Here is a 23,375-nt window from a genome sequence, read left to right as displayed (position 1 = left end):
GGTGTATGGCTTATGTGCTGATCAACCTAATAAACTTTGACTTGATTTAGATTTAAGCCAGCTTGCTTAATCTCACATGAGTGAGGAGACCCAGACCAAGCAACCTACCAAGAAGTCAAAATGTTCTTTACTTACCCCTCTAGGGCTGTCCGGTCTCCTGCCAGCCCACAATATACAGTGCAGTGCTATATGCTCTGGGCCAGCAGGGAATAGGATGGGGCTGTTAGTTATTTTGGGCCCAAATCCTAACCAACTTTCTAGCACTGGCATAGCTGTACCAATGGGACATGTGCTGCATCCTGCAGTTGGGGGGGGGGGCACTCACAGAGGCCTCCTCAAACTGAGGGAATGTTTGTTCCCTTACCTTGGAGCTGCATTGCCCTTATGTCAGTGCTGGAAAGTGAGTTAGGATTGCACCCTTGAAGGCATAACTAAGAGCCCAAGCCTGTGCATGTCTACTCAGAAGTAAGTCCCATTATAGTCAGTGGCGTTTACTCACAGATAAGCTAGAATTATAGCCTTAATAGATGGCAATTATAATGATGGAACAGGTGTATTAACAATTTTCTTTGATGCTCACAGATTGGAAGTTGTAAGAATGTAACAGTTATGTCTCTGCGCTCCAACAAATTGGAATTTCTTCCGGATGAGATTGGCCAAATGCAGAAACTGAGAGTCTTAAATTTGAGCGACAACAGGTAATGCTTTTGTCATTTTACATTTCTTGCTTAATTGGTGCTCTTTTGAACAGACTCTCAGCTACTCAAAGCTACTCAGCTTTTTAAATGTTTTGTCCTAAAAGAATTTCCAGAGTATCCGTTGACTGAAGAGTTTAAGTGTAGAGTTGTTGTCCTTTTGTTTCATGGAATCCAGGTATCTTTCCTCAAGGAAGCACTTCCATTTTGAGTTTGTTACATTTCCTGTTATTCGACCCATGCTACATTACCTTTGTCTAGATGCCACTCAATGTCTGAATAGTGCTACAGCTGGAAGTGTTTTCTGTTGTTGTTAAAAATACATGAAAACACAAAACACCTTCATTTCATGTTTAAAATATCTGAATAAAAACATAGAACACATTTTGGTGCTTAAGGTATTTTCAATAAATTAAAATAGATTGGTTTTCCAGTTAGAAATAATAGTGTGACTGCATCTGCTGACACTTTATCACCCACCAAGCACAATTTTAAAGTGTTTAAAATTAATAAAAATGAGAACGTGGAATAAAAACACATAACACCGTTTCCTGCCTTTCAAATCATGAAATCTGCAAAAAATAAAATAAAATAAATAAAACCATTTTCAAACATCCCTAGCTTAGAACACATGGTATCATTGTTGATAAGCAACACAGCTTCCCTCATGCCTTTGCCATTTTCAGACTGGTTTCAAAGTGTTACATCAATGCCAATCCTATCCAGCTTTCCAGTGCAGGTGCAGCTGTGCCAATAAGATGTGTGTTTTAACCTGTGGTGGGGGCAGTCGTAGAGGTCCCCTCATGGTAAGGGAACATTTGTTCTCTTACCTCAGGGCTGCATTGTGGCTACATCAGCACTGGAAAGTTGGATAGGATTGGACCCTTCACTTTTTACATTTCGTTTTATTTTACTTGTACTGAGTGTTCCTGAGATGAACTACTGCTTGCTTTGTATTCCTATTATCAAGTGATAATGCTGGTGTGTGCTACCGTAAAAGCACCATAAAATGCTTTGTGGCAGCACAGGTGCACCTGCAGGAAGGCCAGAGCCTTCCGGTTGGCACAGGCACAGCAAAAGAGGCCTGCTGGAGCAAGTAAGTTCAGCACCTATTGGGGGGGGGGTGTGCGGTGAGATTGCTGGCGCAGGTCTGAGTTGACCCATTGCGGCTGTTGGGGCTTGCCCTGAAGAGAAGTGCAGCAGCCAAAAATCCTCTGTGGAATGCAGCATCACCTCATGGGGAATTCAGTTGCATTGGGCTGGCCATGTAGCCTGACTATGTAGCTGTTTAGTGACAGCTAAACTTGTTTTTATTGAAAATCACATCTCATTTTAAAATAGAGGTTAAGGTACTATGCAAAGGATTGACATCACTGATCTTCTTTCTGAAACTTTTTAGAGCCTAAATATTTCAGGTTAACTTATGAATAATGTGATACTACCATATTTTCTGAAGGCAAGTGGTGATTAAAGCTAGAGTCACTGTTTCATTTAGTTGGAATGGATAGCGAAAAAATTCAACTTCATTTAATTTAAGCATCCCTTTCCTTCTTCTGGGAACTAATTAGTCTTATTAAATGCTACTTTTTCTAATATAGAGAATCATTTACCTTAAAAATAATGGGAAATTATTTCACAGTGGCAGAATATTGATATTGGAATTTGTAGGACCAAAAGGGTAACGCTAGTTCTGCATAGTATTGTATTTAGCATTTGCCATATTTAGAAAAAGGCTTCTCATTGCTTGGACTGCCAACTCTTGAAACAAAACAAAACAAAAAAAATCTGCTTCTTAAGTTTAGGGGTAGGGCAAGGACAAAGTCCACTGGTTTTTGGTAGCTATGAGCCAAGACTTGGATGACTCGGAATTAAGTTGCGAAAACACGTGTTTTTCATGACTCTTACATTGCATCATGAGTGTCAAAAACTTGGGCACTGATTTGGAACTAGGAGGTTTTACCCTAAAAATGAAAAGAATCTAATAATAATAATAATACATTTGTATACCGCTTTTCACTGACTCTCACTGACTCTCATTGTGAGAGTCTTACAGACTCAAGGCGGTTTGCATAGGCAGACTATACTAAACTCATCTCTCTTTTTTCTTTACGAAATAAAAATTTTTTTAAAAAAATCTTTATTTCAATGAGATTTTTTATAATAATTGATCTACAAACACTTGTAGAACCCTTCACTTCCAGATGGAATCCTTCCAGATGATGGTGTGGTCATCATATCTGGCAATCTGGGTATGCCTTGGAATAGACACCAGTCAAGACTTGCTTCTGTGTTTGCTTGAGGCTCTGTTTTGTGTGTGTGCTTGCTTGCTTTTATCCCTACCGCTTCCACGGCTTGACTCAGACTAATGTCAAAATGAAATGGCTCTGGATGAGTCACAATGGTCGTCATTACTCAAGTCAAGGGGCAGAGACTCAGGACTCGACTCGAGTCTTTGCGCTGTGGTTCTGGCACATCCCTAGTGAGGCCAGATGGGACTAGGGGGATGGGCCCCAAGTTTTTTGTTAGTTAATGTTCTTATCAAGTTACTTTTAAAAAGCAAAGCAAAATAAAACTGCTACAATGTTTGCTGTTGTCTGACTACAAAATACTACACAACAACCTTGACAATTCCTTGGTAAACAAAACATTAAATATTGTCCCAATATTTTTTTTACAGATTGAAAAATTTGCCCATCACTTTTACAAAGCTTAAAGAACTTGCAGCTTTGTGGCTTTCTGACAACCAGGTACATATTTTTGTATTTGTCCTCATTCTAGTAACAATGACAATATTAGCAAGTTCAGCTGTTTTTGTAAAATAATTATGTTGAGCCCTGAGTGTTAGAAATCATCTAAGGAACCATCTGGGGGAAGGGGAGCACACACACACAAACACAGTTTAGGTGATGCTTTCAATGGACAGTGAGTGTGATCAAAAAGCCCCCATGCACAGCACCATTCTCTTTTAAATGTTATTCCCTATCAGAGTTTTATTCAATGAGCCTAAAACATTTTACATTTCATATTTGGGGCTTTGCGGAAAGACTGCCAGTCAGGGAACTGTTTATGCCTATCCTTTTTCTTCAGAGCATATGCTCCCTAACATGGTAATCTAATCATCTGTTCAACTGATTTTCATAAACGCAACTACAGCATATCAGTCTGACTTCAGACTGGCTTACTTTGTCATGTTAGTTAATTCATACAGTACTTTAATTATGATGTATTGATAATTTATTGTTAATCATTAATATTGTCTTAATTGTATTAATGACTTGTGTTTTTAATTTTAACCAGCATTTCACTATGCAGCCTTATTACTTTAGTAGAGTACTATGCTAATAGAATGGTAGTAAGTAGTAGAAGTTCAGATTCTACTTCTCCACTTGACCATTACACAAGGTGGGATTAGGCATTAGCATTCCCCAGGCATGCGTAGAAGTAGAAAGCACTAGCAGGTCATAGCTTATTGTCAGAACTCATGCTTTACATGAGTAATAATAATAATAATAATACAGGTATTTATATACCGCCTTTCTTGGTCTTTATTCAAGACTTTATTCAAGGCGGTTTACATAGGCAGGCTATTTAAATCCCCTTAGGGTTTTTTACAATTGAAAGAAGGTTCTATCTTTCAAGAACCACAACATTCAGATGTTTCTTTCTGATCTGGTTTCACATTCTGGCTTCCATCCTCCCACACTCAGAGCACATGGAATAACTCGGCTCAGCTTGTCAGCTGCTTCAAGGTCGCACGGTGCCGGTGGCCTCGAACTGGCTACCTTGTGGATGTTATCTTCAGGCAAATGGAGGCTCTACCCTCTAGACCAGACCTCCTGCCCCAAGAAGGTCCCACGTTCACTTCCTAGCATCTCCTATGAGTCATTAAGGGCGCAATCCTAACCCCTTATGTCAGTACTTTCCAGCACTGACATCAGAGCAGTGCAGCTCTGAGGTAAGGGAACAAACATTCCCTTACTTTGAGGAGGCCTCCATGAGTGACACCCAACTTCAGGATTGGCACCACTATGGCAGTGCCATGATTGGCACCAACTTCCCATTGGCACTGCTATGCCAGTGCCAGAAAGCACTGACATAAGGGGTTAGGATTGCACCCTTAGTCTCTGCCAGTCAGCATTGACAGTTATGTGCTACCTGGACTAAGGGCACAATCCTAACCAGGTCTACTTAGAAGTAAGTCCTGTTTTGTTCAGTGGGGCTTACTCTCAGGAAAGTGTGGTTAGGATTGCAGCCTAAGTGTCTGATTCAGTATAAGGCAACTTCTTATGTTCCAAATTCCCATGTTTAAATAAATGTTGAATTCTTTGATGTGATTATTGTTTTCTATACATGGCAGAAGAGGCAATGTGTGAGCCCAGGGTCTGTTTTTATCACATATACATTCTATTTATGATATAACTGTAGGCCTATAGAGCTGTTATAGGCTTGAAAATATTTATGTAAATTTAACACTGATGATTAAGTGATAAGATATTGCATGCATGCTTCTGGATTACTGTCATGGCGTGAAAGAGCTCAATCCTTTCCTCCCCTGCTAGTGCAGCTGCGCGAAAAAGGAAGGTGCTGTATCCAGAGGGGTGGAGCAGATTGGGAGGCTTTGAAGGGGCAAAGGGAATTATTTCCCCTTACACCACCGTAAGGCTTCTTCTCCGCAATGGGTCTCCTTGGATCTGTGCCAGTTCAGTTCTGTAGCTAAAGCATGTCTGAAAAGAAGAAAGTGGTGGGGAGGCTGTGAAAAGAGAGTATAGGATCTGCTGCACACTATTGCCACTGGACCCACACCCTCTTGCAACCTCCTCACACCCTGTTCCTCCCCTCTTCCTGCCCAGTTTCGCCCCCTCCCCACTCAATCCCTTACCATCTCTGGTGGGCAAGGTAAGGTCTGATGACACAGATGGAGCTTGCTGCCTCTTGCCACAGCGCTCCCAAAATGGCTGTGCACTCTGTCGACAGCCATTTTAGAACAGCAGAAGGCTCTTCCACTGTCATCTTCCACAAGCCCTGCCCCTAACAACTAGGGATGGGCAAATCCAGCATGGCTTGACTCAAGTTGAATTGCAAGACTCCGCCCACTGCAACTCAACTCCTAAACAAGTCATAACGGGGACACTCCCCAAGTTACCCTTTTGCAACTTGCAAGGACTTGAGTCATGAGTCGCCCCCTGTTAAAAGCCTGCTGTGGAAAAAATTGGGTTGTTGCTGGGGTGTGTGTGTGTGTGTTTGTGTGTGGCAGTTCTTTTTAAACACTGTCCTAATGACCCCACCCCTCAGTAAACAGGGTGGGAGGGGGTGGGACGAACTGTGTAAGAATGGGGAAGGAAGCGGCAAGAGGGAGGTGGGTCACGCGCAGCAGCTGTGAGGCTTACCAGGACGATTTGATCCTTTGCAGCTCTACTCTGAAGTAGTTCCATTGCAGCCAGTCATTCAATGAGGTTCCCTCCTCCCAAGTAACAACAGAGCCATGCACTTGGCAAGTGTGATTAGTATGAACCTCCTCCCCCTCCCTGGGCTTCTCCAGCCAATCATAAGGCAAGAACCCTCTTGGGCTGCTCCTCTTGCCCTACCTCAGCCAAATAGAAAATACTGAACCTCCCATCCTGCATCCCATCCCATCCTGCATCCAATGATCATTGATTCTTTTAGAAATGTGCAAAAGAGCCCACTCCTGCCTCCCCCTTCCTGCTTGATGAAAAAGCAAACATTAACCCTTCCCTGCCTCCTGGCTGGAACTTCCCTGCTGCTTGACCTTTCTGAATGATGGCCCCACAAGGTCACACTGCCAAAACAGTAAGCAAGCACACCCAGACATGGATAGATTTGAGTCTGCTTGCATGGGGATGAGTGCCGAGTGAAGGGCCCTTGACTCGAGTGTTTTTCTGAGTCTTCCATGTGCATGACTTCACTATAAAGTCAGCAAAAAATGCTGATTTTCGCGACTCGAACTTGAGTCACCTGACCCAAGTTCCCATCCCTGCTGACAGCCCAGCTGGGATAAGATTGGGCTCTAGTTTTCTCTTTAGGACAAAATGATATAGAAATGTACTGAACAGAAATTTTACTGTCGCACCATATATTAGTTGGCGGTACTACGCTGCAATCATAACAATGCAATTTCACACCTGGAAATTATGGCTGGAATCCTGCATGCTTACAAGACAATAAGACCCATTGGATTTAAGGGACTCATTTCTGAGTAAACCTGCTAAGGATTGCTCTGTATTTTATTAGAATATTTGAGCAAGAACTGTAATAACAGTGCCCTTAATGAGACATGTTTCTTTTGAATAGTTTTAGATGCTTCTTTCCCCCCCTCTTTACCCTGACTTTTTATTTATAGTCCAAGGCCCTTATCCCTCTTCAAACTGAGGCCCATCCAGAAACAAAGCAAAGAGTGCTGACTAATTACATGTTTCCTCAGCAACCCCGTGGAGATGAAGGTAAAGTACTGTCAGTTATTTATTCCAAATTTAGAAGTTTGTGCAGTAATTATTTAATGTTGATTTAAGCATTTCAAACAATCATTCTCTTGATAGTTGTCAGTGCTGTAATTTATGTAGTGCCATCTGTATGCATGGTGTTTTACAATGAGTAAGGAATCGGTCAAAACATTTATTTAGGAATTCTGAAGAGGTCATAAGGAGAACTTCTCTGCTTTTTAGACTACAGCAGGGGTTGTCAAACTGGGGCATTGTGACATCCCAGCCTGGGAAGCCTTGTCTCTGCCCCCTTTAGGAGTGGAGAGGGAGGAAGGCAGTGACACAATTCACAGGATCATGCCGCTGCCGGAAGCAGGTTTTTTTTTAAAAAAAACTTACCTATGCAGCACCGACCTCTGGGGGTGCAGGGAGTCCAGCAAACCCCTCTGCAGGACACTCACTGCCAATACAAGTTTAAAAATAATGTTCACAACCCACTTTTGGTTTTGTGACTGCAAGACTGAAAGTGGATCACGATCATTATTTTTAGTCTTGAAGGGGCATGGGGAGCCCTGTGGAGGAGTCCTCGGGGCTCCCTGCATCCCCAGAGGCCAGTGCTGCATTAGGTAAGTTAAAAAAAAACCCTGTCTTCAGGAATTTGGGAACCACTGGTCTATAGATTAAGCTTTTCCCCTTAGGTCAGCATTTTTCCTACAGTTAAAATGTTATAGAGTCATAGTAGTCCAGTAGTTGCACATAACTGGGGATACTGGGCTCCAATTTCACTTTAACCTCAAATTTACCAGGTGCCAAGTCATTGTCCTTTAACTGTAAAAACAAAAAAAGAATAACTCAAATCAAGTGTGACCAAGGCTTTACTTGCTAACTACAAAGTCTCAACATATTCTTTTTAGGTTTGTATGGTACAGCTAACCAAGTGATCACATATTATATATCTAGAGGTGTTTGTTTCCAGTGAGTAAGATAGGATGACAGCCTAAATCTTACTGAATGCATTGGGCTCACTTCTGAGTTAAATAAATAACACCATTTTCAAACACCTCTCTATATAACCTTAGAAATTGTATCTGAATTGACCTAACATAGGGCTCCATATAAAATATGATGCAAGCAGGCAAGTTGGATTTTTACATTGAGAACACGCTGAAGTTACATTAACCACCAGCCTAAAGCATCCTCATCTGAGGCAGCGTTGGAACCTGCTATGTGACCTACTTTTAATTATTAGCATTTATTTCAGAATATTTAAGACCTAGGAATGCAGCACTTTTTTTCTGGTTAAAGGCTTGGTTGGTGCTTTAAAGATATATTGTGAATAGCACAGTTTAATCTGTAATGAATTTCTAATTCAGCTATAGATTTCCAGTCTGACAGTGATAGTTTTAATCCTACTCTGTGGGAGGAACAGCGACAACAACGAATGACAGTTGCTTTTGAATTTGAAGAAAAAAAGGAAGAGGAAGAGAATGCAGGAAAAGTTAAGGTAACTGAGATTGTATTTCTTGGAGGGGGGAGTATTGTTAATTTGGGGGGGTACTATTCAGTGAACAAACCCCATGATAAATAGATACTATGTAAACATGTAGAATAATTAATTAAATCTACCTTTGAATAAGTCTCATTTCAATATTGAAACTTTTTCTTTACAACCACGCTTGGGTTTCCTTTTTCCGGGGCATAGGGTCTTTTTCCTTTCTGTCACTGGCAATTAAAAAGTTCACTATGCGTGCATGTGAAGCATGCACTGCTTCATTTTAATGTGTTCTACAAGTATGGCCTTGCTAAAAAAAATGGTCCACTATTCCTCAATGTAAATATTTTTAATACCTTTTTGAATGCTCTTGATATTTTCTGTAATGGTCTATTAAGGCTTATGACTTTGTAAAGAAAGAAACTGGCACTTTTATTAATATCCATGGAGACTGAGAATTTCATATTGCCTCTTTGCAAATCTTGTTAGTTTCATTTCAGTGAAATGAAATGAAACTTCTCCAAGTGCATCTTGCTGTGCTGTTTTTGTGACAGTATTACGAAAGAGTATCAATGTGTGAGTGATGGAAGCTGATGACTTGTGTTCACAGAGACTATCTCTGATTGGCTAACTGAAAGCTGTTGCGTTGGATAAGACAAATAACCTTTTGAAGTGGCTATATCTATTCCACATAAAATCAAAAACATTATGTTTGAGTAAAGCCAAGTATCACCTGGAGAGGCAGCTGCATGGAGGGGAAATATTGTAGGAGTCCATTTAATTAGAACTCACATAAATGTCTTCTTTGGGAAATTTTAAGCATTGTGCAATGACTGTGTGATGCATAAAGATGGCTGATACACTGATAACCAGATTGTACTATTCAGTCCTAAGTTAAGCTTTCCTCAACTAAATACTTATTTCATGCTCTTATTGTCTTTGAACCTAGCACATGATTTCTTCTTGAATTTCTGTACCTTGCAAAAGGTCATGATTAGCAACACAGTGCTTACATGCAGAATACAATTGCTCCTTCAGGACCAACCAAAGGTTTCCAGAACCCCAGAACATAACATATATGGGGGGCACTAAGCTGTGACACAGTGTGACCCTGTAAGGGAGACCATAACCTGAAGTCCTCCTTATAGATTCTGGTTAAAACTGTCTTCTGGAAGGGCCTGCATGTCAAAATCTCTCTGCTGAATTTTGGAATTCAGATCTTACCTTTCAATAGCATCTTTAGATTTCACTGAAGCCATTATTTTTTTCTCAGTCCTACAAGAATATCAGATAGAATGTACACATTATATTCCATAGTACAAAAATTGTTTCCTAATCTTAGGGCCCAATCCCATCCAACTTTTCAGATGCAACCTTGCCAATGGGGTGTGCACTGCATCCTGCAGTGAGGGGGCAATCATTGAGACCTCCTTAGGGCTCAGGGCTGCATTGCAGCTGCATCAGCACTGGAAGTTGGATAGGATTGGGCTCTTAGTACTCAAAATCTGATTGTTCCTTCTGCTCCTCATCATGAAGAAAATAGGTTTGGTCATCATTATGACTGCCTTGACATCTTGATTTTATTCTATATGTTACACAACTATAAACTACCATTAGGCTGCAATTCTAAATGTACTTACCAGGGAGCAAGTTTCACTGAACACAGCAAGACTTATTTCTGAATGAGCATGCAGAGGATTGCACTGTGCCCTATTTAACAAAGGGAGATCATATTCATACATTTGGTACTGCGTGATACATTCTCTTGACCAGCAATGGGAACTATGCACTGAGTTCTGGACATTTCCAGAAGCATTTCCCACAGGGATTCATGAACATTACCATGAATCCCACAGGGATTCATGAACATTACCTTGCTGAATTGGCACAAATCTTTTCAGTACTCCAAAAATTGTTTGCTAGATCAGGAATCATATCTATGGCTCAGTGAAAGGCTATCATTGCAGTTAGCTGGCAGAGATAAAGAAAAATCATACTTGTGTTTCTTTATCCTATTCTATTTCACTCTTTTATCATTCAGATAACTAAATGCAAACAAACCTCAACCCTGAACTTCATTTCATGTCTTGACCAAATGTTCTCCTGTTTCAGTTTGCAGCTATAGGTCTTTTGCTCTTTAAATCTTTCATGATCATAAAATTCTCCTTTTCTATTGTGTAGGTATTAGGGGCTTGATCTACTTCACAGAGCAGAGGGTATCCATAGGTCTGCTCCTCGCCACCTACAATTGGATGCACATGCAAGCAGTGCACCTGGGAAGGAAAAGGGAAGACATGTGCACACCTTCCCATATATCCATCACAGTACATATAATTTCAATCATGCAGACTACAATAGCTGGATGGAAATAAGGAAGGCACACACAGGCCTCTCAGGGCCCAATCCTATCCAGTTTTCCAGTGCCAGTGCAGCCATGCCAAGGGGGCATGCACTGCATCCTGTGGTGGGGAAGCAGTCACAGGGGCCTCTTCAATGTTTGTTCCCTTACCTTGGGACTGCATTGCATCTGCACCGGTGCTGGAAAGTTGGATAGGACTGGGCCCTAAGTCCCCACTTATAATGGCCAACTACACTTCCTTCCTGTGCACAAGTGAGGAAGGGAGCAAAAAAAAAAAAGGGAAGTGTCTGCACACAGGCATTGTACTTGGCTGTGAGTGAATCAAGTTTGCCCTGGTTGCATTTCATCAAGGCTCTGTTGATGATTCACACTATCATCCCCATTATTGCTGAAATAATCATCAAACAAAAACATTTTTGCATTAAAAATAAATATTGCATCAGATTACTATCTTAGGGTCAAAGGGGTGAAGTGTTTCCAGTTAAGCCCCACCCTCTCTGATTTCAGTTGCTATCTCTTCATTTGATAATCCAAATTTCCTACAGTTCTAATGCATGAAAGGTCACAGAGCAATCATTTCTGGTAAGGTTGTTGTTATCTCTGAAAGGTTCAAACTGAACAAGGGCACTGAAGCTGAAAATAAATCCATCTGTCAATATAGTATGAAGGTTTTAAAATTACATAAGTTTTATAGCTATTTAATTGCAGTTTTCATTTTCTTTTTAATGACAGTTTTGAAAAGAAACTGTGATATAAAATGGTCTTTTATTGGGTAAACAGACAACTGTTCTCCTCTTTCATTTGGTTAAACAGAAAGTAATCTAATTTCAAAAATACCAAAACTTCAAAAATAAATTCAAAAATAACTTTGGTATCTTCATGTGCAAGTTAACTTAAAATCTTATACTAGATTCTTTTTCTGATTCATTGCACAAGTATAAGATGAGCTGTGAATAGTGATATGAAATCAATTATTGTTGTGCTAGTTCACAAACTAGAAACATGCTTATGCATCTATGCTATCAATTTAGATCTGGAATAAGATATTTTTGCATTACAATATTGCATATTAGACCTTTTCATTGTTATTTAAATTATAAGCTTCTTTTAAGTCTGTCCTGGAAAAATGGGGTATAACTAAAATATTTACACTAATTGGCAAAATTACTTGCACATATAGTATATTGCAAATAAAACTGGCATTTTGCAAGCGTATTGCAAATATAACTATTTCTTGCCACCTGCAGTTAATAAATAGAAGCCAGCCTCAGAAACACACTCACCTTTCCTGCAATCTCTCCTTAGAACAAATTGCCCTGTCTTAGCATATTTAAGCAGTTCATCAATACTAATGTTTACTGCAGATAAGATCAAGAAGGGCTTTTGTAGACCAGGAAACTGGTTTGAACTAGGTTTCAGTTTTTGATGATGCAACCCTATGTGTACTTTCCTGGGAATAAGACTCATGGAATTCACTTCAGACATATTTTAGATTGCATAGGATCATGCTGTGAATTGAAGGAAGTTTTACTTAACTTTAACTGCAGTTAACCTTGCTATAGACATATGTGTGTTTACTCAGAAGTAAGTCCCAAAGGGACTTATTCCAAGGTAAGTGTGTATAGAATTGCAGCCGAACAGTCAATCTAGCTGTGACCTGGAACACATAACTTGCCAATTTGGGTTTTTTGTTTTCTTTTGTTAAAAAGCACACTGGGAAAGGAGAGCAAAATGGGAGAAGTCATGGTGGGGTTAGAGAGCTTAAGGATTTTACCCTCACTGCAGTTCTGATACCAATTTCACACAGTCTGCTCCATTTTAGTTGGGAAAACGTTTCCATTGGTTTCAGTGGGAGATTTTCCCCAATTAAAGTAGCATATGTGTGGCACAACTAGGAGTGGGGCAAAGCCTTAGAGCACTTCTACCTCTCTACCATGATTTCACCCTGTTTTCCACCCAAACCATTTGGTCCCCTTTTGGCAATCCCTGGTGCACTATTTGACAAAAACTATTTGACAAACACCCCAAAGGTGCAAGTTTTGGGTCATGTTTACCATGAGAAGTAATTTGCTCTGGGAAAGGGAAGAACTGGGGGAAAGAAGCACATTTTCCTATGACTGGCTTTCAGTTTGCATACTGTGGTCTATAAGGGGCCAGTATTATGTCTGCACCAGCTCTATGATTTCTTCAATTAGTGAAGAGTTGGTTATCCTATTGAATGTAATTGATATCAGTTCACATATACATGTTCAGCTCATCACAAGTGTAGCATCCAGTGCTGGTTTTGACTGTGAAACACCACATACAGAACTGTCACAATTTCAAACCCAGTGGGCTGTATCTTCATATTTGCATGATGCTGCGGGCACATGCTGTTTTCTGACTCCAGAGTAGCCTCTTCAGCCCCCACAAAAGCCATTATATATTATACAATTCATATTCAAATGGTTACAGATAAGTGAACATAAAGTGCTTGAGGATAATACTCTTACAAACTCACCCAGTATCTACAAAACACAGGAATGTAATTGGTTCTCACCAGTGCTTAAAAACCCACAGTGAATTTATGTGGCATCTTGTTTATCTGTGCTCTGCAGTATCAACTGCAGGCACCTCTCTGGCTGATATGAAAGAACTGTTTCTATCAAAGGCTTTATTTTTCAAGGAAACCTGTGCCCTGCAGTGTCTACATATTCATCAGTGTTCAAGAATTTGGTTTGTTGTTTTGGGTTTAAATTAAACAAACTTCTGATTATAGTTCTTTTAATGCAATTTATCATGACATTGTGAAATTTGCTTTTGGTCAAGTATATCATTGTTTGCTGAAATGAATTTGACAGTAGAAATTAAAAAAGAAATTCTTCTATCCAGGAATATTGCACTTTGGAAGGTTTTTATCCCCAGCGGCATGCTACTTCTGAGGTAACTTTAAATGTGAAACATAAAAGACCATGAATAGAAAGGGAGTCTAGACTTCATTGGTAATTATCATTTTTAATATCAACTATGGGAATACCTTCACCCTAATTATATCTAGCACATTTGCCAGTACAATAATAGAAAAAGTTAATGTTGAACTAAGACCAATTGACTTGACTCAAATTTCCTTACGTAATTTAACCTATGTTACACTGTCATTTTGGTATGCATGCAGTTAGTTGGCTTAAACCCCAATTGTTTTTAAGGTTATATACAAGTCTTTCTATGGCCCAGGTGTTGGAGTCTTGAAAGTGCTTAAATTAGATCATGACCAGTTAGCTGTAAATCAAATAGAGATATAGCAACACTATATTTCAAACACCACCTATTTAGTTTTCTTGTTGGAGCTGTACATTGACTTGTAATGTAATAGTTTGCATTTGCTATTGAAAACCATGTTTGGATGTGCTTGTCTGTAGTGCATACTTTATTATACTTCAGCGTTGAATGTAAGTTGCTGCCATAGTTTGTTCTCTTCATATCAGTCAAGCTTTTGAATGGATGCCTATTAACTTGTGTCTGCATTGGAACTTTGGCTGTACATGCTATTTTTTTTCTTTTGTGATAAAAGTAATAAAATCACACTTGTATGTAAATATACTTTTCCCTCAAAGGAGAAAAAATGGCCCCGTATTGGGTACAATCCATTGAAATTTAGATGATTTTAGTATGACTTAAGGACATCTAACCTTCTTTGGATTTCAACCATATGTTAGAGTATGCTGTCACAGTGTTGTATTCTAAATCCAGAGTGATGTCGCATTTGTTGGTGAAGTTCTAGATTCCTCATAAACAATTACAGGGATATTTAGCAGTCTGATTGTGTAAGTATACTTTTAATGAAAGTATTCTTACATTCCAAAATTTCAGGCAAGTGGGGAAAAGATTCAAATTTTAGTCATTGACACCAGTGAATTTGAATTTTATTTGCCATTGTGTAAGTGACATAGGCTTTAGCATTTCAGAGACTCAGGATTACAAATGTTTTATGTTAACATTGTCTCAAATGCCTTAATTCACTGTCTGTGTGTTTTGCGTTTATATATGATAATCAAAACCGGAAGTGTAATGTTCATGTTATTTTTTTTATTTCCTATTTGTGCTTTTAATTTATTTTGTTAAATGAATGCTCAGGTTGAAATAAACTTAAAGCGTTATCCAACTCCATATCCTGAAGATTTAAAGAATATGGTGAAATCTGTCCAAAATCTGGTGGGCAAATCTAGCCATGGAGTGAGGCCTGAGAATTCAACACCAACGGGCAGTACTGAGCAAGCTATGAAAGACAAGTATGAGCACAAGTGGCCAATGGCAACAAAGGAAATATCAGTGGAGGTAACACATGACAATGCTATTTAAACAAACTAGACAGTAGAATAAGACCAATGCAATATACAAATCTGCAGAGGTTTTTGTATCTGTGCATAAGTAAATCTATCTGTGACCTTTCTTTCATACAATTTTACTTCATTTGACACTTCTGACACCTTCATCGTCAGACCAGGTACCAGATAGTACTACAACATATTTATTGCCAACACTGCATGGCATCCTCTGAAGGCATCCTCTGCCCTGGTTATGTTGTAGAACTGATTTGCCGTAACACTAATTCCGTTAGTGCATTGTAAAATGCACTGTAAGATAAACACGCATTTTTGCTCCCGTTCTTGTCCTCTCCTGTTTTTAGGTGTGAGTTGCTAATTCCCAAACTGTTTGGGAACCTTTAAGTGCTTTATAGGGAAGGGGAGGTGCTGCAATCGCTACAATCATGCTACTGCTGGAAACAAGAGTTTTTTTCTACTTACCTGGGAGTTACTATGTTTCTCCGTAGAAAGCAAGGAAGCCCACAACCCCTGTTTGCAGGCCTCCCCACGTCTCTACACTGCTGTAAACAAGCAAAAAAAAAAAAGTCACTTTCAATTTTACAGTGCAAACTGTAAGTGGCTTTGTTTTTTCCGGTTTACAGCTATTTGGAGGTGTAGGGAGGACTGCAGAGGGGGTCAAAGGCGCCCTGGACTGTCCCTGGACTGTCATAGTGACCCCAGGTAAATAGGAAGAACTTCTGTTCCTGGCAGCAGCATAGTCATGGCAATTGCGTTGCCACACTTGCTGTCACCCCATCTCTTTAGGAGACAGCAGCAGAGGTTCCCTGGCTGGGGCATATCAATGCCCTAGTTTGGGAACTGTTGCACGAATGTATCACAATTGGTGGCATTTAGTCTGTTATTATTGGATTGTATCCAAAGAAAGTTAGTCATGACTAAGCCCCACTAAAATCAGTAGGACTTCAGATTTAATAATAACATTATTTCAGACATGCTTTAATCATTCTGATCTAGAGATCTATATAAGTAGTAATTTGTGAATGCTTCCCACTCCCTCCCAGAATTCTAGCTCAATGATGTCATGTTTTCATCAGTACCAAAGTCTGATCTGTTGTAGATAAGTATACGTACATCATTTTATTCTTTTAAAATGAATCCTCAACAATCATTGGATGCTGGTTATACAACATTTATACACAGATAGTTACATTATTTTTTTTTTAATTCTGTCACAAATAATACAATAAAACACACCATTACAAACTTGACATAGATCCATACTAGAAAACTTCAAATATGTTATTACTGCTTCATTCATACAGAAAGCAAAATCAAACAACTTTACAAAAGCTTCTTTATTTTAGGGTTCACTCATAACATATACTCCAGTAAAAATAAAAACAAATCCTTGTCAATTTAACACATTATAATCATATTTCACATAAAATCAGGTTTGCAACCATGAAAGGCACCAGTCTTAACTTATGTTATTACTAACTTTAAAACTGATCGAATAAGGGCACAATCCAAAGTGCGCCTTATGCCGGTTCAAGTCCCTTGGGCCGGCATAAGCGGGTCGCAAACGTGCCATAAAGCACGTTTGCATCTCCTCGCAGGGAAGCCAGGTCGGTGCTCCAAGAAGCGCCGGCCTGCAGAGGCTGGCATAAGCCTACGCGTTGGCTTCCCCTCAGCTGCTTGTGTCGGCGTGCAGCAAAGGTAGGTGTGGGGGGGCAGGGAGGGAGAGAGGTGTTCTGACAATAAGATTTGGGCCCTAATGTCTTCATATTGCATGATTTTAGTATTCTTTAAAAAGTACTCTTACGCTATATATTAAGTCTCATACATATGTGCTGGTTCCGTTCTGGGAATTTTTATGGAAGTGGAAAGGTATGTAGCTCAAAACACCCTGCTCTTAGCTAGCCCGGTGCTATCATACCTGTGTGAAAGGGATATACCATACTTGTGTGAAATTAACTCAGACGTAACTCAGATATCTGTACCCTGGGATACTTGTTCCAGCTTTGGTTCTAATCTGATGTAGGATAGTATCCTGACTAGTGTTTCTACCATCATATACTCTCTCTGGGAACAAATGAAGTTTCTCAGTTGTGCAGAGACCCCTTGTGCAAGCCAAATGGTCTTTCATTCCCAGAGGGAGCATTGTGGTAGAAGCACTAAGGATGCTACTTACAATTTTGGTTATTTTTTAAATGGTGATTTGGTTATATTCTAAATGCCTTAGAGCAGTGATTTTCAACCACTGTGGCACAGCACATTGGTGTGCCATGAATGGTCTACAGGTATGCCACTGGACTTTGAGGGATGGTCATTTATTAGTAGGGCCATTGGGGGATAGAGCCTTCTGCTGTCAGTACAGTGTGCCTTGTCAGTTGTCCAAAAACTGATTTCTTATCAGTGTGCCACAAGATGACAAACCTTGAAAATGGCTGCCTACGAGAAATGTTGATTTCTTGAATGCGTTGGAGTCTCAAAGGTGAAAGCATATGAAGTTCAAAGTAAAAATTTTAAGTACTTTCAGTGTCTTCCAATATTTCTGTGTCTTCCAATATTTTAGCAAGAAGTGTTTGTCTTAACTTCAAAATATGGCACAGTGTTGATAGCTAAGGTTTCACACAGGAAAAATAAAGTTTTCCAATTCAGGCAACATACAGTGTGACATTTGAAATCCCCGCCTGGAAGAAGAAAGAGCATACAGAAAGATCCAGAGGTATAGAAATAAATGGCAATATACAGAACTTCAAAATGATAGTAACCCATAGTTTGAGAATGCTGTGAAAATGGCATTTCTTTTCTTGTTCCTGCTTCCAGGTTGATAGGTTCTACTGAGGGTGATAGCCAGTCTTCCTTGGAAGGTGGGGCATTTCCATACATGAGTGGGAAATCAGTAATTTCCTCAGAAGAGGACCAGCCTCACAATGAGGTGAACTAAGGCAGATAGCAGAGAATCAGACGGGGAGGCATCACGTCCACTTTGCTCACTTCTACCTCCTCTACCACCTTGCCAGCCCAGGGCACAGTTAGGATTGCACCCTCAATCTCCCTTATGCTTACATAGGTGACCCTGGAAGAAATGCTCTGTGTAAACTACTATGATAGTGAGTAGATCTTCCATCATCACATCACCACAATTACTTCCAGGTCAGAGGGGAGGGGGCAGAGGGGGCAAAAGGATTACTGACGTGCCTCAGGGCAGCACACCAGTCAGCTACGCTGTAGAGTGGGGTGCTTAAGGGGATAAGAGATAACTTAAAGTGAGCTTGAAAAATAACTGCTCTAGGTTACCTGTTACTCTTTTATAACACCCAACTATAGTGACAAAGCATCATTCCCATTTCCTCCTGGCTCATCTGCATTGTATGTGTGTTGGGGGGGGGGACATGGGGGCCGGCAGTTATGCTGGATCCTAGCCCACAGGCAACGCGGAGCGGATCCAGGCTCCTTCTGAGATCTGAGTAGTCATTGGGGCCGCCGCGGCTCTCCCTGGGGTAAGGGGAAACGTTTCTCCTTGCCCCTGACTGAGCCACAGACAGCCCAAAACTTGAGCTGGATAAAGCACAGGCCCACTGGTCTGCCTGTTCCAGCATAAGTTAGGATTACGCTGTGAGATAATGAAAAATCACCATGAGCCAGGGGAAATCTTGAGTGAGCAAAGCTGGGTGGAGATTGAAGCTTTTCGGAACTTTTGCAAGGGATCATCAGCTTCCAAAGATTTAAAAAAAACTACAGTTGATACTGTTCAGAAAACAAGCTCCCATGATTTAGCTTGAGGCTGTCTGGTCACAAATTAAAATGTCGGTTTTGGGGGGTAAAAAAGAATCCTGCATGAGGGAAAGCAGTGTGCTAGGTAGGGCAGTACACCGACTACACTCTGGCTATTGTTTGGTTCTACTTTGATCTCACCAAGAATTATGATGGACGATTGCAATGTACTCTGTGTGGGACTGACTCTGAAGAGTGCAGAAGCTACAGCTGGCCCAGAATGCTGTGGAGTTTCCTAATTGATGTCAGTCAAAATGAACATGGCCCCCCCCCCGATTCCAGCATCCACAGTTTTTTGGTATTCCACAGATTCCGAACACCTTCTGATGCAATCAGAAGTCACATCTGCAAACAGGAAGTGGCTTCTGGTTGTGTTGAAGGAGTGGCAGGAGGCTGAGGAAGGCCTGTGCATTGGGCTGCATGTCTAGTGTGGCCTTCTGAGGGCCTGGTGCAGCATGAGTTATTTACTAACGTGCAGTTCTGCTGCCCCCGCCCCCAGATTCCAGCATCTACATATTTCGGTATCTGTGAGGGATCCTGGAATGGATCCCCTGTGGATACTGAAGCCTCCCTACACCTCGGAACACATCCAGGATGTGACCAAAAGTGGCTTCCGGTTGTGTCCTGGAAACCCTGTGAGACGCGGCCTCGGCATCTATGGATGCCAAGCCCGTGAATACCAAGGGGCAACTGTAAGTTGACTTGCCCTTGTTTTTTTCTTGGTTTTCTCTGTTGATCTTTATCACTCCTCTATAATAAGTAATAATTCAAATTCCAAACAAGGCAGTAACAAACATTAAACAATCATTATAATAAGCAAAACATTGTGGCAAAAATACAATTAATTATTGCTAGCAACAACATTACTGTTTGTATAAGTTTTCCTGCTTTTGACAAAGTTAGTTGTTAAAGTTTGTTTAGTATCACTTGTTGGGCTTTCTTTACATAATTTCACGCTCTGATATTCTTACATTTATTAGGACCCATTTGTACATCCTGTGAATGATATGAGGATAGGAGAACTTCGCCCTTCGATGGCTGAAGCACCATTGTACCAGCCAAAACTTGTTCTCTTGGGGAAAGACAAAAAAGGTACTGGCTCACTTCATAGATGTTTGGGGTTAAAGGATAGTGAATGGTACACGTTATAGTTAACACTACAGTCTCGTTTTTAATACTGCATAATAAATTCATGTCTGTCAATAGTGCCCCACCACATTGTTTGGGGCTGAACTCTCTCTCCTGGTTATGACATAATCATGACTTGCTTTGGCAGCACATATACTAACATAGGAATGATACAGAGAAGATTAGCATGGCCCCTGCGCAAGGATGACACACAAATTCATGAAGTGTTCCAGAAGGACCTTTAAATAAACCAAGAACAGCCAATCCTACCTCTGCTCCTGAATTAAATTAATATGTTTACATTGAACATATTTTAACATAGTATATATTGGTTTTGAAGGATGACAGTGAAGAAGTATTGTACCTTTCATAGATCCATTAATGATTATTGATTAATTTAGGCATAGACTGTGACATCAAGTTTAAGGATAATGTTGCTGGCAGAGACTGAAAAAGGAGGACGGGGGGGGGTACTACTGCCATACAGTGCAATCCTAACAGTGCCTAGTGCAGCTTGAATGAGTGTTCTGGCGGCGCTAGGCACTTTCCAGCTGTCGCAAAATGCAATGGAAACGTGGACTGGCTCCGCACACCAGCAAACACTGGATGCCTATTAAGCCATGTAAGAATGCATAGGGGGTGAAAGAGAGGCTTGGGACTTGGAAGGAATTGGTTTTGAAGGGAAGGAAAACTTAACCTCCCTCCCAGTCTTGGTTCACCTTCAGGGATCCATATGAAACTGTGCAAGTCCGAGTAGACCTGTCTGGCTTCAGGGGCCTACCTTGGGGCAAGGAACAAATATTCTCTTATCCTGAGGAGGTCTCCGGAGCCCAAACCCCCCCCCCCAGTGCTGACCACTGCATGGCCACATGGAGCGTTATTGAGGATTGAGCTGTTAGGGTCCAATCCTATAGGCCATCAGTGCCAATGCTAGAGCACAGTGCCAGTGCTTTGTGTCCTAAACTGCTGTAAAGCAGGAGTGGGAGAATAAGGAGGCAGCGCCAGTTGGTGCTGGGCCCAGCATCAGGAGGAGGATGCCGTGCAACCAACAGAGGTAAATACAACCTCTGGGTGGCAGTGTGGCCTTTTGGGATGCTGGACGTTCAGGGTGGGAGGAGGGCAGGGTGGGGGTGGGACCGGCCCGGGAAGGGGGTGAGACCAGCAGACAAGTCCTCCGCCGGATCCTGTCCTTCGTGTTGGACTGGCAAAGCAAAGACTGACACAGAGCTTCTTGGGTTTGTGCCACCAAAATAGCCAGCATGGATTTGAGAAGCCCCATTGCAGGGCCTGGGGCTTCCCTTGGAGACCTCTAGTGGCTTTCACGTACCCGCAGGATACAACAGTAGTCATTTTGGCGCTGCTGTTCCTCCAGGCACCAGGAAGTATAGGATAGGGCTGTCCATCTTCTTGGGGATGGAACCATAGCTCAGTGGTAATGCACACTCTTTACATGCAGAAAGTCTCAGGCGGATACTTGACACCCCTGGGTAGGGGCTGGGAAAGTCAGAAAGGTGCTACTAGTTAGGTTAGGCTAATGGCCTAACCCGGAGACATTCAATCTGTGCATCCCGCCTCCTTGGGGAGGCGTGGCTAGCTGACTTTCTGCAGCTGTGAACGAGGTGGGTGGGGCAGCATGAGGCTGGGAGGGTGTGTGAAACATGGTGGGGGGAGGTGGGAGAGAAGGCTGGCTGGGCAGGCAGGCAGGCAGAGGTGCCACATCTCATCATGGAGCTCTCTCCATGTGCAACCTCGCCCCAAGGACTACATTCCCCAGTGTGCCCCTCACCCTGGGCATCCTGGGATTGGTCAAGGCTGGAGGAGAGAAGATTGCGGAAGATACAGGGGCGCTCCTGGCAAGCTTCAAAGCGGGAGGGAAGAGTAAGTCCTCCACTTGGGGAGCCCAGCCTGCTCTTAGTGTCCAAATGCTCCAGCCTGCATCCCTCCATCTTGCCTGGGGGAACAGGGGTGGCATCTGCATGTTGGGTGTGTGTGTGTGAGAGAGAGAAAGCAGCGCCCATCTACTTTGGGGTGAATTGTAATCTTGCTGGGTGTGGCTTCAATCCTTTCCACGCTTTCCTGGGAGTAAGCCCCATTGACTCAAATGGGGCTTACTTCTGAGTAGACCTACATAGGCTTGGGGGTCTGTGTCAGCTTAACCCAGGATCTTCACCTTTCTCTTTTTCCTCTCGCTCCAAAAAAGAGAAAAAATCCACTCTTGATGGCTTTGTCTCTAAAAATTGATTAAAAATAAAAAAATCCCCATTCCTTTTTAGCCATTCCCCTTTTTCCTCCTGCCTCCTTTTGGGGGTGGGGGGTGGGTACTCTGTTGGCTGGTACTGTAAGAAAAGGCACAATCCTAGTTAGGTCTACTCAGAAGTAAGTACTATTGTGTTCAATGGAACTTACTCCCAGGAAAGTGGGGTTAGGATTCCAGCCAAACAGTCTGTGGGTCTCAGTTTGCATCAGTTTGCTGTTAGCAGATACACACAAAACAAAGTCTTCCCCTCCTGCAAATTCATCACTTCCTCCCCCTCCCTTTCCCAAACCCTCAAGGTGTGCTGCTAAGAAACTCAGGGCATTGAGAAAACTCAGAGCCGGAAAAGTTTGAGAACCACTGTCCTAACCTGATATAAGGCAATATCATATATTCCTGGAATAAATCCCAGACTGGGCATTGTTAGACAGTTGAAACCACTTCTCCAGGTTTACTATAACAGTTTTCTTTGCAAACATCTAGTTCATCTTTTCTGCTGTGAAATTGTATTGCTCATTCTGTTTTCCAGAGTCAACCGATGAGTCTGAAGCAGATAAAGTTCACTGTATGAACAACAGTGTTTCTTCAGGCACCTACTCAGACTATTCACCTTCACAGGCTTCTTCAGGGTCATCCAATGCTCGTGTGAAAATGGGGTCACTGCAGACCACAGCTAAAGATGCAGTGAACAATTCTTTGTGGGGTAACAGGTGTGTTTACTTGGCTTTGTAACGTTTATTGTATAGCCTTGGTGTCATATGTCTGAACAAAGAGCAACTTTTAGTCATATTTTTATAACTTTCTCACTAAAGATTAGAAATATTTCTGTTTGTCAGGGTGAGATGTTCTCATTTTTAATAATTGTTTAAACCAGTGGTTCCCAAACTGTGGGCCCTTGGCCTCTCAGTGGTTCTCAACCCATCTTT

General features: G+C 41.5%; 1 protein-coding gene and 1 non-coding gene across 2 annotated transcripts in view; both read left to right on the top strand.

The window, feature by feature from the left end:
- The window catches only part of LRRC7 (leucine rich repeat containing 7), a 169,441-nt gene that overhangs the window by 92,745 nt on the left and 53,321 nt on the right, over window positions 1–23,375 (top strand). Inside the window, exons 11-18 of the mRNA XM_066623794.1 lie at window positions 583–698; window positions 3,373–3,442; window positions 7,054–7,153; window positions 8,512–8,636; window positions 13,855–13,905; window positions 15,097–15,297; window positions 20,048–20,159; window positions 22,979–23,159. Coding sequence (XP_066479891.1) covers window positions 583–698; window positions 3,373–3,442; window positions 7,054–7,153; window positions 8,512–8,636; window positions 13,855–13,905; window positions 15,097–15,297; window positions 20,048–20,159; window positions 22,979–23,159 — 956 coding nt within the window. The remainder of the gene's footprint in view (window positions 1–582; window positions 699–3,372; window positions 3,443–7,053; window positions 7,154–8,511; window positions 8,637–13,854; window positions 13,906–15,096; window positions 15,298–20,047; window positions 20,160–22,978; window positions 23,160–23,375) is intronic.
- On the top strand, window positions 20,332–20,434 carry LOC136650632 (U6 spliceosomal RNA). The gene has a single exon (XR_010794454.1). It is a non-coding gene; the product is annotated as a U6 spliceosomal RNA (small nuclear RNA).

Source organism: Tiliqua scincoides, chromosome 4 (genome assembly GCF_035046505.1).
Source record: "Tiliqua scincoides isolate rTilSci1 chromosome 4, rTilSci1.hap2, whole genome shotgun sequence".
Taxonomy (NCBI): domain Eukaryota; kingdom Metazoa; phylum Chordata; class Lepidosauria; order Squamata; family Scincidae; genus Tiliqua; species Tiliqua scincoides.
This window is presented reverse-complemented; position numbering and strand designations above follow the sequence as displayed.